Below are 18,044 nucleotides of genomic sequence, written 5' to 3'. Positions count from 1 at the left end.
CAAACCCAGAAAGCAGGGACCAGTCAGACTTGTCACACCACATTCTCAGCACTCAGATCAGTACTGGGCTTCTAGCTGACACCGTGTAATTACAGAATAAACTCATTTTGCTCAACAGTCTTTGAGCTTAATTTTGAGCAAGACAAATAAATGTCCTCCGAGGTCTCACCTGCAGAGGTATGAACTGACTGTGCACACCAGCCGCAATTCCCCCAGCCATGGGCATGGTCCTGGGATAGGAAGCATGATGGAAAGGCTTTCCAGGTACTGTCGCTGGCGGTGCCCACGGCGTTGAGGCAAAGAGATGAGATGATGAAGGCATCATACTGGCTGTTAAAAATCATGGAGAATTGCTCTTATAAATAAAACTTTATCATCAAAACTCTGAAACTTAAGAAATCTTTCTGATAGCCGTTCTTTTTTTTTTTTTTTACCCCTAGCTTTTTTTCTCTTTGGCAAAAGGGCTACACTTACTGTAATTATTCTTGCTTTTAACATTCAACCTCGGAAGCCCCCCATTGGGACTGTGAAATGTCTACAGAAGCCAATCTGTCATTATGCTGTTTGGCGTGCAAAGTCCAAGAGTATAATATATTGGCATGAGCTTTGGGAATATTTGGAATTGTATTAAAATAATAACAAGAAAACAGTCATGACACTACCCCTAGGGGCAGAAAAGCCTGGGCACAAAGAGAAATCTTAAGGATCTCACCTGCCCCAAATGCTAAGTTGCTTCCATAATGATCCCAGCCTACAGAAAAAAAAAAAAAAAAAAATCAAAAAAGCTCAAGTCCTGAAATCTGATAACTTTCATACAACATGTAGATTCTTTCCTCTATTATAATACTTGTAATTTAAGGATTTTTATAGTTTATATTTTTTTTGTTACTAAAAGTGCATTGAACTAGTGGCTCCCCAACCTGAATCACCTGGGGAGCTGCAAGATACAGAGTCCTGGGCAGGGCCTCAGGCCCAGTGAGTCAGACTCTGAGAAGGGCCCAGGAATCTGCATTTTTAACAAGCACTACAGAGGGTTCTTCTGCCGACAGCCAGTACCGGTGCGGCACTTGGGAACTGCTGCGTTCAGCAGTGGCAACACTAGCACACGGTCGCTGAAGAAGAGATGCACTGTTTGCAGGCTTCTCAGAGTGATAAAAAAGCAGCCTGACCTGTAAAATAGTACAGCTTCATTAAAGTGGGCAAATGAGATTTTCCGAGTCATGGTGAACTTACTACCTTGAGCTACATGAAAATGTCAGATCCACTATGTCATAAAAATTTTATGATTAAAACGTTGTTTATACAGTCAAAGGAATACCAGTAGTAGCAAAGTAACAAAAGCAAGGGCTTGGGAATCAGACAGACTTGGGTTCTGAATGCCAGTTCTGCTACTTACTTACGACCTTAGACAAGTTTAAAAAAATTTTAATAAAAAAAACTATTTGCACATTGTACTAAAAAATGTTTTCAACATAAAATAGCAGTTACCTGTTCTACCCTGAGTTCAACTGTTTTAGGTGTTCACTTCCACACTGCTCAATAATTTGCTTATGCTACTATTCAGTGATTTATCAATCTTAGGTACTATTGATAAACCTGTTGACTTTTTGTTAAGTATATCACAAAACTTGTTTAAAGATATAAGCGGTGTTTATGGTATGTGGCTGTGTAAATACTGTCACTGCAGATCAAAGGAGCGCACTCTGATTCTTGAAAACTTTTTGCTTTTACTCAAATTAATAATTATCTTTTGAAAGTGTTCTATACACCTATTCTTAATGTTTCTCCAAATGCTGCATCTGATCTATTAGATAACCTACCTTGGCAGCCAAGACCTCCCCCTGCTCCTCTAGTTGGGTCTAGTTACCTTCTAGACCTGCTGGGCAGCTGGCATCCTGGGATTTCAATTCACTGCATAAACTATACTAGATCTCTTATGTATTTGGTCTCATGACTTCCTTTTTTTTGAACTCTTCTTTGTTTTGCTGGAGCATATAATCCAGTAGCTTCTTAAGAAAGGGTGCCACCAGCAAAAAACCCAGTTGCCATTGAGTCGATTCTGATTCATGGTGACCCCATGTGTGCCAGAGTAGAACAATGCTCCATAGGGTTTTCGATGGCTAATTTTTCAGAATTAGATCACCAAGCCTTTCTTTCAAGGTGCCTCTGAGTGGACTGAAACCTCCAACCTTTTGGTTTGCAGTCAAGTGCGTTAACCTTTGCACCACCCAGGGACTACGAAGAAAGGGTGCACTGGAGGTAAATCTGCATGTTTGAAAGATGTCTTTATTCCCTTGTACTAGACTCATAGTTTGGCTATATAATATAGGATGAAAATAATTCAGCCTCAGGATTTTGAGCCATTTAATACTCAACTGCTTTCCAGCTTCTAGCCACTGTTAAACAGTGTGGTTTTTTTTTTTTCCTGATTCTTGATCTTTTATGTGTACTTCTCCCTCCACTTCCCCTCTCTGGAACTCTTAGAAGCAGCTCTTTATCACCGGCATTCTGAATTAAAGGCAGTCAAAATCATTCACTGTGCTAATGGCCGTTTAAGCTTAGAGACAGCTGGAAATTTTTCTGGGAATAGAGATAGTTCTAGGAAATTTTTTTATATCATTTTGTTGATACTTTCTTCCTTTCTATCTATTATGTCTGGTCTCTTTTTCTGGAACTGCCATTAGATACGTGATAGACTTCTGCACTGCTCCTCTAAATCTCTCTTCTTTCCTATTTTCCAGCTTGTATCTTGTTCTTCCTCCTTAGAGTTCCTTGGCCTTGCTAGGGCTTTATTTACTGAATTTTAAAATTATAACTCAATAATTTTAATTCTTGTTCTTCAATTATTCTGTTTTCATAGATTCTGTTCTTACTTTTTGCTTGCAATAATGTTTTATTAACTGAGGATATTAATTATAGTTGTCTTTGAAGTCTTCTTATTTCCTACTTTAACTCTGTTTCCAGGTTCTTTTTATTTTTCTTTGTTTTGGTCTCTTTCTTTCATTTTAGAGTTTTTCTTTAAATGGCTGGTGATCTTTCACAATCTAGTATCTACTCACATTAAAGAGTGACTCACTGAAACTGTGATTAGAAGCAGTGTGTGTAGGAGGGAGCAGAGCTAGATGATTTGAGGGCTTCACTCTGGGATGACTGGATGGTGAGCTGGTCTTTTCGTTGGGACACTTCCCAAAAGTCAGTAGGTCTTTTTTTGGAGGTCAATGAATTTCGCAAAAGAATTACCCTCCAATTTCCTATTTTGAGGGTAGGATAATAGCTGGCTACGATCTGGGAATCAGCCTCATTCTTCATTATTTACTCTGTGCCTGGTGTCCTCATATCTAGAATGCCTCCAGAGGATACAACTCTTGTCTTCTGCCTGAAGAGGGAACTGCCTGGCTATGTGGGGGAGAAGCTGGGGTGGCCCTATCACTCCACATATGAATGTTCAACCAGTCCCTCTCTTTTTAGCACGTCTCATCTTTGCCTTCCCTGATAGCTCCTGATACCTTCAAGTTCTGAATCTCTTGGGAGCTGTGTGAAGCAACTCTGCTCATCAGCTCATTTGAATTTTCTTGTATAGGCACTTTAGTTTGTGGCTATCCTGCTCTGATAAATTGGTTGTTACTTCTTCAATTGCTTTACATCATCACAAAATCTCTTTAATCTTTACTCTGCTGATGCTTCTCCCATCTTTGTCCTTATAGATTTACACTTTTAAAATTCTTTATTATTCAGTTTAATGGAGTTCGGGCAAGGAAAACAGACAACTACATGTTGTAAATTTACTGTATTTAATCAGCGTTATTAACCTTTCTAATATTTGTAGTGAGGACAAGATATATAGAGCTCCTAGAGTAATACCTGACATATAGTAGAGAACAATAAGCTGTATCCTCTAAGAATAATAAAGAGGTAGAAAAATAATTTTCTAAACTTAAAAAAAAACCCCCACAAATTATTGCCTTTAAAATGATAATAATTAAGATATGGAGAAGACAATTGCCATTAGAAAAAAGGCTGGGTGATCAAAAATGTTTAAGATTTAGAATTATAAAATTATGTTAGTCTTAAAACGATTCTAGACATAACCAAATATAAATAAGAAAACCAAGTTCCAAAGAAGTTCCATGATTTTTTCAAGGTCAGTCAATAGAAGAGCCTGGATAAAAATAGAGTCCTGATTCCATAGTGACCTTTCCACTCCACCGCTGCTCCCAGCAGTTACTAACTGGCCACAGAAAGAAGGGAATTACCTGCTTGACAATTCAGGCACAATGCCTGAAGGAGGAGGACAAATACATGAGAATATAAGAAACACATGTAATAAGCTTAAAAGCCCTTCCCCTATTCATTTCCCTCATCATTAAGGACAGTTTCTTTCACAACTACAGCTTCAAAGCCTCCTTACCTGTTTTTTTTTACCTCCTCCCCACCCCAGTCTCTGGTTTTTGATGTTTAACTTAAAACCCAAATTCATCTGTTGGCAGTTATTATGGGAACAAGGGCCTGCCCACTACAATGAACTGTCCTATTCTAGTTACAGGGAAGCTACAGAAGAGGAATGGTATTTCTAGATGAACCTACAGCTCTGGCTTCAGGCCGACTTCTCACAGTCTGCTCTTACAGTCCTAGACATTTGGATGAATTTTTGGTTGCCTCAAGATGTCTCTTAAAGAAGAACCTTCTAAAAATGACAACTTAATGACAAATATTCAGAAAAGCAATATATCTTACCGGTAGGCTGAGGAAAAACTGGAGGAATGGTTCCAGGTGGTACAGCAGGAGGATAATTTGGAAATATTGGTAGAGGCACAGAGAAATTCACTCCTAATGAACTCTATGAAAGCATTTAAAAGATATAAGACAATGCAACAAAAATGTTCTATGCAAACTAATTAAAAATTTAAGAGGAGTCATAGACAGTTCTTACCAATTGTTGTAAAGCAAAAAAAGCAGCTTTCTCCTTGGCTTCATTTTCAGAGTGACACTGTGGTCCATGTACCAGTAAACCATTAGATAATTTTACCTGGCAAACTGTCATTGTCTAAGAAAGAGAATACGAATGCCTATGAAATTTTTTGTCTAGGAAGTTGATACCCCCTGCCAAAGTTTAGGGTAAACGAGAAGAATAATTTCATTTGACATTCTGTAAAAAAGAATTCAAGAATTCAAACAAGGACTAACAGTTTACCTTTTGGATTGTCATGCAAATTTCAGAACTGTTGCCTTATCTTTCAATGTTTACAAAATAAAATACTCTCTAAGCATCCTAATGCAAATGAAAACCAGCAATTTTTTTTCTTTATACTATGGTTAAGGTAGGGCCTGACACCTGTTTTTGTAAATAGGTTTTTCTGGAACAAAGCCACGCCCCTTACTCTACATACTGTCTATGGCTGCTTTCACACCCCCAACAGCAGAGCCGAGTAGATGCCACAGAGACCATATTGCCTGAAAAACCTAAAATATTGACTATCTGCCTCGCTACAGAAAAAGTCTGCTGATCCCTGCTTTACACTATCTACTAATTAGCAGATATTTTCCTAATATGAATTAAATTTCCAAAATCTAAGGCTCAGAGATTCTGACTGATTTTATTTTCACATCTAAAATACAACGCTTTATATTTTAATTTTTTCTTTTAACAAAAAGATTTAAAAAAAAACAACAATTTTTCCCCCCAAAACATAGCCATCTTTATGCAGTATTATCAGTTCAATCCTGCCTTCTATTTTTACGCTAAAGGTACTGAGAACTTGTACATAAAGAGGACAAAACAAACTGTCTTGTAGTTAGTGGTTGTTAAAGTGTAGTCTGGGGGCCTCTGGGGCCCTTTTCAGGGGGTCCTTAAGGTCAAAATTATTTTCACAATAAATTAAGACGTTATTTGCCTTTCTCATTCTCATCTTCTCACAAGTGTAAAGAGTACAAAAAAGTTCACTGATTGGTTTCAGAAACCACATTGCATCGAACCTTTAAGAAAATACTACTTTGCAAGTTTTAAAGTAGTATCAAAGAATATCCACAATTATCTGAAAAAGCTATTAAAATTTTCCTCCCTTTTCTAGTTATCTATCTGTGTGAGGCCAAATTGTCTTCAGATACATCAACAAAACAATATATATCACAAGAGACTGAATACAGAAGCAGATACGAGAATTTAGCTTCTTTAATTAAACCACAAACAGAAAAGATTTGCAAAAATGTAGAACAATGCTACTCTTCCCATTTACTTTTTGTAAAAGATATTTTTAACAAAAAATGAATAAACATTAAAAATATTCTCAATTACCAATTTATAATATGGTGAATATGGATGATTATAACCAAAGTAAACAAAAATTCTTTAGGATCTTAAAAAACAAAACAAAACAAAAAAAAATTGAGGGATTTTAAAATTCTTTGGCAGTTCTGAGACCAAAAAGTTTGAGAACTGCTCTGTAGACCAAGCTTCCTAGCTCTATCAGTCTTGAAAATCTCACCAAGCATACCTGCTGCCCATGGCCCTCGCCCTCAGCCTCTTTGAGGGCTCAGGCCAGAATGAGAAGCATAAATCTATGCTGTTCATAAAGTCAAAACAAAAAATAAACAAACCCCAGCCCCATTATATTTTTTCTAGCCAAAGATTTTTTGTCAAATTATTTAAGCTCAGTATTAAAGAAATTATATAAATGGCACAGTAGTATAATATACCTGTGGTGTTCTAAGAAAGGAGAAATCTGGTTGTGGCATTCCAACAAGGGAACAAATTCGAGAAAGTTCGGTTACTGATGTGGGCACAGAAGGCATCTGGCTGGCAGTGGGCCAACACACATTGTCCATAGACGGAACATTATGGTACTCATTAGCGCTGTGAGACTTGTTCATGTAAGATGCTACAAAAGAGAAATTATCTATATTAATAAAATGACATCTCAAACTATTTAATTATTGCCGGGTTTTATAGGAAGAGTAAGCAGGAAATTGCTAAAATGTGAAAAAATTAATCTCCATAAAGCAAATACAGGAACTATTCAGTATTGCCTAAAATTACTCAGACTATAATAAATATTTTCAGGTGATTATAAATTATATGAGATTTTAAAATATGATATGTAGTTGACTGTCAAAAACTAACATCTTGGATGACTATATGGTACTGTTACAGCAAAATCTGAACTGCAAATGGCTTTCTTGAGTTGATTTGTAATTAATTCTTAAGCTTAGAAGCTTTGGATTCAGTATTACTTCTCATAACTCACCTTACATTCCAAGACACATGAACAAATTTTTTTTTGATGCTCCAAAATGATGCTTCTTAAAAGTTTTTCTGAAATTAAATCTTTCAAGTATATAGAAGAGGATTAAAAATCCTGAAATTACACATTCTTTATGATCAACAAACCACTAATGGGACAAGAGTGTACCTCCGTGAAAAATTAATCCAAATGCTTTACTATTACAGACTTAAAAAGAAGTGGCTTGCCCAGAATCACAGAGCCAGTAATCTCTGTGATGTGGACTGGACTCAGGGCTCTTGACTACAAGGTCTATAAGCTTTCTTGCTACACTGTAATAAAAGTAAAAATTACTTGTCATTGATAGTGGAACCATTTTTATCCAGTTTTGTTTAAAACATTTATTTTGCTGTATGTTAGGAGCAAGTGTATCACTATGATAAATAATTAGTTTCCTAACAGTTAGAGCCTCACTGGAGTATAAATGGGGCTAGGCTCTGATTTTGTTCTGGACTTTGATTCTTAATAATCGCAGATCTGTTTATTCTAAAATGTTTTTTATTTCTCTGAGAAACTTCTATCCCCTCCCACTTTCGTATTAATCATTCTTCCCAGGAAAGCTTTGGCAGATAATTACATAGACAAAATACTAAACCACAGGGGAGACAGAGGCCATGATGGACATTTACTGAATTCCAACAATGTGCCAGATGTTGTGCTGCAGCTTTCATGGATAATTACCCGTTTTTCAATGTCTGCTTCCTGTTAATTATTTATAGCCTTTATGTTGGTTATTTAGACATAATACTGATGTCAATTATTGGCACCTACTATGTGCCAGAAAGAGCCCTGGTGGCACAACGGTTAAGCACTCGGCTGCTAACCGAAAAGTTGGGAGTTTGAACTCACCTAGTGACTCCAAGGGAGAAAAGACCTGGTGATCTTCTCCCGTAAAAATCACAGCTTAGAAAACCCTATGCGGCAGTTCTACTCTGTCACATGGGGTCGCTATGACTCGAAAAATCAACTTGATGGCACCTAACAACAACTATTACGTGCCAGACACAGTGCTAATTGCTTTATACATGTTATTTAATGATCACAAGTCATTTCCAATGTTATTATTCTCATTTTTTAAATATGAAAAATGAATTTCAGAAAAGTCAACATATTTAAATTATACAGTCAGTTTTAAACCACTGAGAAAAAAAGAACTAGAATGTGAAAACCTTTCCAGGTGTAGATACTAGGTTTGGGTATCTAAAGAAGGCATAATTGGAATAATACAATTTAAGTAATCATAAGAAGACATTTAGGGATTACGGCTCTAATGGTTATGTATCTATATTAGTACATAACTGACACAAGTATAAAAATAATACTCTTTTAAAAGTAAAAGAAGTTTTATTTTTTAAAAGCACATGTTAAAAGGATGAACTGAATTTTGGAAGTGGTATTGTTATTAGTAATAGTACTTAGTTTACTTACCTAATTTCTTATTTTGCTTAGGCTGTGAGGAAGGTCCATACTCATCTCTTCTATTAGAAGAAACAGTGACTTCATTACCAAACTGTTTCATTTCACTCTTATGGTCCACAGTCTCAGCGCCATCAATTTTTAGAATTTCTTTAAGCATCCGTGTTCCCTTCTTTTTTGAAAATGATTAGGATGCAGATGGTGGTAGGAGGGAGGAAAGTTAACGTTAGGTTTATAAAGCTTATTGATTCTTCTTCTGAAGAATTTCATTGTTAAAAATTAAGATGTTAACAACGTTCAAACACAGAATAAGGAAAATAGATAGTCAAGAGTTGGAAAAAAAAAAAAAAACCCCCACTTCCTGCGTAGAAAAAATGCTTAACCTCCTGCTTAACTTTTGACCCAATCATCTAGTAGCGATGTTTGAAAAGCAGGGGAGCTATGGTCTAAAGAAAAAAAAGAAGATGGCTAATGTGCCCAGGGCAGCCTGGTTTTCTTCACAGGTTGACAATAACGATGCAACGCAGAAGCCCGTGTGAAGGAAGAGGGTTTTAACAGTTGCGTGGGGTACGTGTGCACAACCAACAGTAGCAAATGGACCACAGTACAAAAGATCCTATAAGATACGAACCATAGCAAATGATTGTGGTGACAAATGTTCTTCACTTGGAGGCTCTTTGTGATGAGATGCCTGTACTTCGTTTTCTTTGGAGATATTCAAGGATGCTAAAAAGTTCTCAATTCCAGGGTTGGGCTAAAAGAATAAATATTTTGTGCATAAAGATGAAAGCACAAGAGTTTTATGTACAAAAATGGTCATTCAATTTCACCCAATAATCTTTCCATGTGTTAAAGAGAAATTGAATAAATGGTCTTTTACCCTATTGACAGGATTTGGATAACCAGTCACAACCTTTTGGGTTTCTGAGACTTCTGGACTTTCATTTCTCTTTAATAGCTTAATATTACATTTGGCAGGCCCTCCAAAAGTCTATAAAAAAGTTAAGAATGAGCTCTTTTCTTTTTCATTTTGTAAACAAAATTTATGGTTACCACTTAATAGTGTTCTAAATAAATTTCTGCAAAGTTTTTGAAGGGCTATTTTCCCTTATATGTCATAAGAAAAAAAGGGAGCCTGGAAACTTGCACGGGAAAAAATTACACCTTTATCCTCATTAACCTGTAAATGGAATTTAGCATTTTCTTCAATTATGAATGTAGGCAATAAACCACAGTAGTATCAGCAGTAGCACTGATTTTTAGTTGTATTTCAATATAATCAGTTTTCTTTCAAATCTTATGTGTTTTATTCTGAGAAAGGTCCACAGGCTTCACCAGACTGCCAGAGAAGGCCATGGCACAAAAAGTTCATGAATCCTTTCTCTAGAAGGAAAGAAAACTACAGCATACAAGTTTCTGAAGGCCTTAGAAGTCATGCAATTCAACCACCATTCACTGGTATCTAAAATTACTGGGTTCCATTACCTACTATGTGCCTATATGCATGTCTATTTACCTACTATGTGCCAAATATTTGCTAAGGCACCTTTTATAAATTATCTAATATATTACTACCTTACAAGAGATTTAATTTTTAAATCTTTGTATTAAATTATAATGCACATAGAAAAGCACACACATCGTAAGTGCACAGGTTGATGAGTATTATTAGATTAACAATTTGTTATTCTTTGATTATAATATATATATTCCTTAAAAAACAGCAGAGACTATATAAAATGAAGCATAAATGATCTTGGCTTTCCCCAAGATAATCTAACTCTCCAGAATTAACAATTAACCCTGTTAAGTTTGCTACGTTGTTCTGTATACTTTCATAGTATATACAAACATATATTTCCATATATCTGGAGGTCGGCTGCTAACCAAAAGGCTGGCACTTTGAATCCACCAGCCGCTCCTTGGAAAACCTATGTGGCAGTTCTACTCTGTCCTACAGGGTCGCTGCGAGTCAGAATTGACTCAATGGGCAACAGGTTTTTTTGTCTACAGACAAACACACACACATACATATATGTAGATAGACATAAAGGAGTCCTGGTGGCTCAGCGGTTAAGTCCTTGACTGCTAACCAAACGACTCGTGGTTTGAACCCACCCATCTACTCTGCAGGAAAAAGGCAGGAAAAAGACCTGGAAGACCTGGTGATTTGCATCTGTAAAGACAACAGTCAAGAAAACCCTATGACGTAGTTATAAAATGTCACATGGGGTCGCTATCAATTGGATTTGACTCGATGGCACCCAACAACAACAACAGATATAGATATATAGAGATACCTATTTTATTTCCATTTTAAAGATGAAGCAGTTGAGGCTGTGAAGGTGAAATGAATTTCTCAAGGCCAGTCAATTATTAAATGACAGAAACAGGACTTAAAGCTAGATGTTTCTTGTTCTAAATCCTGAACTCTAGCTGTGCAATTTCTCACCCAAGTGGCTTTCAGCCTACATTCAGCAATCTTTGTGTTACTCATCTTACAGATTTGCTTGAGTTGCAAAGTTCAGTTAAATTAAGCCACAGAATGACCAATTACAGAAAAGAACTAGAAGTTTGATGTTAAGAAAATTTACCTAAAATGTAGAATTGGCACATGTTCTGTTATATATATATTACAATTAAAAAAAAAAAAAAAAGAAAGCTTACCTGCTTATTTGACATTTTTTGTGATCGACACTCATTTTTAGGACTCTTACATTCTTCTTTAACTAGAGACAAGATAATAGAAATTTTGGTAAATGAAAGAACTTGATGCACACCAACTAAATTTAGCAAATATTTACTATAGCAAGGCACTGTGTTAAAAATTCAGAAAATTCCAAGAAGACATAGTATCTGGTCTTGAGGAATTTATAACCTAAGTGAGGTGGAGAAGAGATATCCACAGATAACAATAAGGGAAAAAGAAAGGTGGCATCTGAATTGGGCCTTGAAGGATGGGAGGTTTTCAAAGCGCAGAATAGAAGGGTAAATATTTTCAGCAAAACAAATAGTGGGAGAAAGGGAATGGAAGCAGAAAGCAAGGAATGTATTTATGCACCTCTAAATAGACATAGACCAGTTTAGCTCAAGGTTAAGGAGCATAATGGCGGCAAATGGCACTAGGGAAGCAGGCTGGAGCCATAATCTCCAGTGTATTGAAGATTATGGACTTAAACTGGTAGGCAATGGCCTACCAATCACAGACAGGTTTTAAACAGGTAAAAAGAACTGTGATTTAGAAAGATTAAATTATGGTAATGGCCTACAGGATCGATACAGAAGGAAGAAATTGGGGGATGGTAGAAGAAATGGAAAGGATGATTTTGACAGAGATTGTGGAGATAATCCATATTCCTTAGCAAATGAAGAGGGGGTGGATGTGGGAGGGAGGAAAGAAATGGGAGGAGAGAGGAAGGACCGAAGGAAAAATGAGGGGAAGGGAAAATGAGGGAAAGTGGGGAGGGGGGGAAGGGGAGGGAATAGAAACAGGGGAAAAGAAAGGGGAAGGAGAGGGAAGGGAAAGGAAAGGAAGCAAAGGGAGGAAAGTAATCTTTTAAAATATTTTAAGAAGGAAAAGAAAAAGTAAACTGACATGCACTAACATTAAATCTTTGTTGTGAGACCCACACACAAGAAAACTAATTGGAATCCCACATAAAGGCTTAATTTGAAGAAAATCACAATGTATTTCAATGAAATATAAAATCTTTAAGCTATATTTATTAGATTTATAGGAACATTAGTCTGTATTTAACTCAAAATGTAAATGAAACAAAAATAGCAGATTAGCAGTTATCAAACTGAACCATAAAATATTTTTGAATACAGCTTTTCACAAAAATATTTTTAAAGATGATTCTTATATTACATGTAATATGTAAATACATAAAATAACATACATATGTTAAATATAATAAGCTGGACTCAGGGCCCTGTACTTTATTATTTCCTCTGCTGGAAAGCGCTTCAGTTAGCTTTGCATAACACACCTCTGCTTTATTCAGGTTTCTGCTCAAATGTTACCCCCTTAGAGGGGCCTTCTTGAACATCCTATTTAAAATAGCACTTTGTCACTCTATCCTCTTAAATTGTTTATTTTCCATTATAGCAGTTACCATTACTTCAGATTATGGAATGTATTGTTTACTTGATAATATCAGTTGTCACCTTAGAATGTACATTCCCTTACGTCAGAAAACTTGTCTGTCTTGTTCACTCATTTATCCCCAGAACATAGCCTGGCACATAATAGCTCAATAGACAGCAGCTGAGTAAATAAATGAATGAATAACAAATGTTTCATACTCTGAAAGTAAAGATCAATTTTCTGCAATTTGGGAATATTCTGATCCAGGAGAAAGAAAGTAACTGTGGGATGATTCTCATCTCCGAATCTGCATTCCCTACTATGCCTGGAACACAGTAGTCAAAACCGAATGAATTAAATAAAAAAATATACAATATGTAAGAGAGAGCATTAACAACAAAATATCTGTATACACGTATAACAAAAATCTGTAATAACTGAGTAAATTAATAGTGTTTACATACAAAAAAAAGTAATTGGGTTGCTCTAAATAAAATTTATCTCATGAAGCAGTTTGTCAGGGGGCATCAACAAAACTAATGGTGTAAAACCAAAAAACCCTGTGGCTGTCGAGTCCATTTCAACTCACAGTGACCCTATAGGACAGAGTAGAACTGCTCCATAGGGTTTCCAAGGAGCCGCTGGTGGACTTGAACTGCCGATCTTTTGGTTATCAGTCAAGCTCTTAACCACCACGCCACCAGGGCTCCAATGGTATAAGGACCTCCAAAATTTTTCTCCTTCATAAAAGCAATAAGAAAACTGGCATATGCAGCATTGTTCACAATAGCAAAAAGATGGAAGCAACGCAGGTGCCCATCAACAGACGAATGGATAAACAAATTATGGCACATACACACAACGGAATACTATGCAATGATAAAGAACAATGATGAATCTGCGAAACATCTCACAACATGGATGAATCTGGAGGGCATTATGCTGAGTGAGATTAGTCAGTCACAAAAGAACAAATATTGTATGAGACCACTATTATAAGAACACAAGAAAAGGTTTAAACACAGAGAAAAGCATTCTTTGATGGTTACAAAGGTGGGGAGGGCGGGGGAGGGGAATTCACTAAGTAGATAGTAGACAAGGATCAACTTCGGTGAAGGGAAGGACAACACACAATACAGGGGAAGTCAGCACAAATGGACCAAAGCGAAAGCTAAGAAGTTTCCTGGACATATCCAAATACTCTGAGCGACAGAGTAGCTAGGGCTGGGGCCTGGGGAACATGGTTTTGGGGGACATCTAGGTCAACTGGCAAAACAAATTTCATTAAGAAAATGTTCTGCAACCCACTTTGGTAAAAATAAATAAAAAAGAAAACTGGCATAAATGGTCAGAATCCAGTGATTCAGAACTATGGAAGTTAACTAATGGCTTGTAGCAACTTGGGCAATGTTTATTCAAGAAAAAAGAATCTCAGTAAGAACAGCAAACTTTGTGGTGTTTTAACTTGTCCTAGTCTCTTCCTCCACTCTCCAGACCCCTAACTGCCTTGACAAATAACATCCTGCATCCACAGTGAACACCAGTAGTCTGGAAGCCATCAGAGGAAGCAGAATAAGGTGGAAGCTATTTCAAAGTGTCATTCCCAAAGAACCATCATTATTTGACCTGTCTGGAAGTTTCTTGGAAGACCTCACTTGCAAGACTGTGTATTTGACCTAATTCAGAGTTCAACAAGTGCAGTAAGTCTTTTCTCTTCGGCTAATATTAAAAAATAAATAAATAAAAAGGACAGGCAATGATTAACTTTACAGCTGCCTGAGATGATGGATAACAGATGAGGTAAAAAACAGACTAAGCAAAAAGCTTAAAAGGAAAAGCAGGGGAATGAGACGTCCTTGCTGTTGTTGTTAGATGCCGTCGAGTTGATTTTCAACTCATAGTGACCCCATGTGACAGAGCAGAACTACTCCATAGGGTTTTCTTGGCTGTAATCTTTAAGGAAGCAGACTGCCAGGTCTTTCTCCCAAAGAGCTGCTGCATGGGCTTGAAATGCCAACCTTTTGGTTAGCAGCCAAGTGCTTAACTGTTGTACCACCAGAGCTCCCGAGACATCCATCCACACAGGCTTTGAAAAGCTCCAGCATATTCCTGGAAATCTAGAAGCTATGTGCATACTCAGGGCTATGTAAATGGTCAGGAAATACTTGAGAAGGCCCTATGCTCTCATCTCTGGCTGACTTTGAGGCTCTTTGCAAGCAGTAAGTGAATGCTAAAGCAGAGTTGTGAACTGCCTGGCTGAGCGTAGAAGGCATGCCCCAGACCCACTGCCATTAAGTTGATTCCGGCCCTATAGGACAGAGTAGAACTGCCCCATAGGGTTTCCAAGGAGTGGCTGGTGGATTCAAATTGTCAACCTTTTGGTTAGCAGCTGAGCTCTTAACCACAGCCCCTCAGGAAACACTGGGAGACTTGGTGGCTCCAGGCATCTAAAGAAATACCTGCCTCATCATTAATGGGCCAGTAATGTAACCGAACAGAGACTACAGTGGCCACACATGACAAAGAATACAGACCTCGCAGAATTAGCTCAGAAAAGTCACTAAACGAACAAGCAACAGCACAACAAATGGCAACAACAAACCCTGGGGATGAGGGGAAAATATGATTCCAGAGTTATCGCATTATGTTATTTAAAATGAAAAGTTTTTAACAAAAAATTATGAGGCATGTAACGAAACAAGAAAGTGTAGCCCACAAATATTGATAAATAAATAAATACATAAAGCAATAGTAGAAACTGTCCCTGAGGAAGCCCAGATGTTGGACTTACTAGACAAAGACTTCTAAATATGTTCAAAGACCAAAAGAAAACCATGTCTAAAGAACTAAAGGAAAGTATTAGAACAATATCTCATCAGATAGAAAATATCAATACCTACTGCCATTGAGTTGATTCTGACTCATAGCAACCCCATAGGGTTTCCAAGGCTATCTTTATGGAAGCAGACTGCCACATCTTTCTCCTGCGAAGTGGCTGGTGGGTTCAAACTGCTGACCTTTCAGTTAGCAACAGAAATTCTGGAGCTGTAGACTACAATAACTGAAATAATATTCACTGGAAGGGCTTAACAGCAGATTTAGGCAGGCAGAGAATGAATCTGTGAACTTGATGACACATCAATTGAGGTTATACAGTCTGAGAAGCAGAAAGAAAAAAGAATGAAGAAAAATAAACAGAGTCTCAGAGATCTATAGGGCACCATCAAGCATACCAGCGTATGGATAATGGGAGTCCCAGAAGGAGTAGTGAAAGAAAAGGGGCAGAAAGAATATATGAAAAATTATGGTCAAAAACTTCCTAGATTTGTTGAAAAACATTAATATACACATCCAAGAAACTCAATGAATTCCAAGTAGGATAAACACAAATAGATGCACATCTAAACTCATCATAATCAAACTGGTGAAAGTCAAAGACAAGGAGAAAATTTTGAAAGCTGCAAGAGAAAAGTGACTCATCACATACAAGGGATCCTCAATAACAGCTGATATCCCAATTATGGAGGCCAGAAGGTAGTGGGATGACATATTCAAAGTACTAAAAGAAAAAAACTCAACCAAGAATTCTATATCTGACAAAATTATCCTTCAAAAATGAAAGAGAAATTAAGACATTCCCAGATAAACAAAAACTAAGTTTAAGAGCATTCATCACTAGGAGACCTGCTATAAGAGAAATAATGAAGGGAACCTTCAAGCTGCAATGAAAGGACACTAGACACACATAAAGAAAGAAAGAGCACTGATAAAGGTAAAACCAAAAAGAAACAAACAAAAACCCATTGCCATCAAGTTGATTCCAACTCAGAGTGACCCTACAGGACAGAGTAGAACTGCCCCATAGGGTTTCCAAGGAGCGGCTGGTGGATTCGAAATGCCAGCCTTTTAGTCAGCAGCCAAATGCTTAACCACTAAGCCACCAGGGCTCCGATAAATACATTGGTAAATATAAAAGAGAGTATAAATGTAGTTTTTGTTTGTAACTCTTTTTTCTTTATCTGACTGCATAAAACAAAAATTATAAATTTGTGTCGATGGACACGTAATGTATATAGATGTAATTTATATGACAATAACAGCACAAAAATGGTGAGGGAATGGAGCTATACAGGACCAAAATTTTTATATACTATATTCACAAAACCAATACCTATTAAGTTGATATTAATCTGAACTAGATAGTTATACTCCACTTATCTGTCAGTTTGTTGTATGTACTGTGGTGGCTTACATGCTGCTATGATGCTGAAAGCCATACCACTACTATTTCAAATACTAGCAGGGTTACTTAGGGTAGACAGGTTTCAGCAGAGCTTCCAGACAAAGACAGACTAGGAAGAAGGCCCTGGCATTCTACTTCTGAAAATTAGCCAATGAAAAACCTATGAATCACAATAGAATATTGTCTGATACAGTGCTGGAAGATGAGCCCCCTACGTTGGAAGGCACTCAGAATACACAGTGGCTACAACAATGGAGACTCGAGCATAACCAATGATTTTGAAGATGATGCAGTACCGAGCAATGTTTCTTTGTTATATATGGGGTTGTCATGAGTCAGAGTTGACTCAGTGGCAGCTGACAATAACAACAACAACAGGTTGTTATAAACTAAGATGTTAATTGTAATCCCCAGGCCAACAACTAAGAAAATGTTAAAAAAAAAAAAAAAAACGATAAAAAAATGAAAAGGGAATTAAAAATAGTACCCTAGAAAATATCCATTTAACAACAACAAAAAAGGCCGTAGTGGGGAAGTAGAGAAGAAAATTATACAAAACAGATAGAAAAAAAAAAAAAAAATAGCAAAAAGGTAGACATAAGTACAGTCACATATAGCATAATGCCCGTTCAGGCAATGTCCAACTGCATGTATGCCCATGGTCCCATAAGGGTTTTTTTTTTTTTTTTTTAAAAGGAAAAGCAGCTCTCCTTTTGTTTTTTTCTCCCAATGGTTTTAAAGACCCCAAACCCCCAGAGTGAATGAGCAGTGTGGTTCCAGGGTGCATCCCAATCCCCACAGCACCTCCTCCTCCTTTTTCCCCTCCTCCTGGCTTCATTCACCCTCGCAGCAGCCATGCAGCCATTCACTCTTGGTGCAGGGCAGTACCTGCTGTGGCTCCTCCACTCCTGCTCTGGGTGCTGGTGGGGGTGCCGGTAGATACACATGATTAGGAAGCAGCTGGGTCAACAGGGCGGCAGCAGGCAGGGCTGCCACCGCCAGCTGCACTCCCAGCACC

At 37.3% G+C, this 18,044-nt stretch overlaps 1 protein-coding gene across 5 annotated transcripts in view; it reads right to left on the bottom strand.

Moving 5' to 3' along the window:
• The window catches only part of XRN1 (5'-3' exoribonuclease 1), a 116,795-nt gene that overhangs the window by 5,256 nt on the left and 93,495 nt on the right, over positions 1–18,044 (bottom strand). For 3 of the 5 annotated variants that reach the window (XM_023739328.1, XM_023739329.1, XM_023739330.1), the window contains 8 exons: positions 11,361–11,422; positions 9,325–9,447; positions 8,706–8,865; positions 6,694–6,875; positions 4,931–5,044; positions 4,735–4,837; positions 713–751; positions 170–330 (listed from right to left, as the gene is read on the bottom strand). In XM_023739328.1, the coding sequence (XP_023595096.1) occupies positions 170–330; positions 713–751; positions 4,735–4,837; positions 4,931–5,044; positions 6,694–6,875; positions 8,706–8,865; positions 9,325–9,447; positions 11,361–11,422 (944 nt within the window). Of the gene's footprint in view, positions 1–169; positions 331–712; positions 752–4,734; positions 4,838–4,930; positions 5,045–6,693; positions 6,876–8,705; positions 8,866–9,324; positions 9,448–9,573; positions 9,685–11,360; positions 11,423–13,001; positions 13,109–18,044 lie in introns of those variants that run through there. The other 2 variants (XM_023739332.1, XR_002825402.1) reach the window with 2 other exon arrangements.

This window comes from Trichechus manatus, unplaced genomic scaffold, assembly GCF_000243295.1.
Source record: "Trichechus manatus latirostris isolate Lorelei unplaced genomic scaffold, TriManLat1.0 scaffold00132, whole genome shotgun sequence".
Classification (NCBI taxonomy): domain Eukaryota; kingdom Metazoa; phylum Chordata; class Mammalia; order Sirenia; family Trichechidae; genus Trichechus; species Trichechus manatus.
Note: the sequence above shows the minus strand (reverse complement) of the source record. Positions and strands in the feature narration are given on the sequence as shown.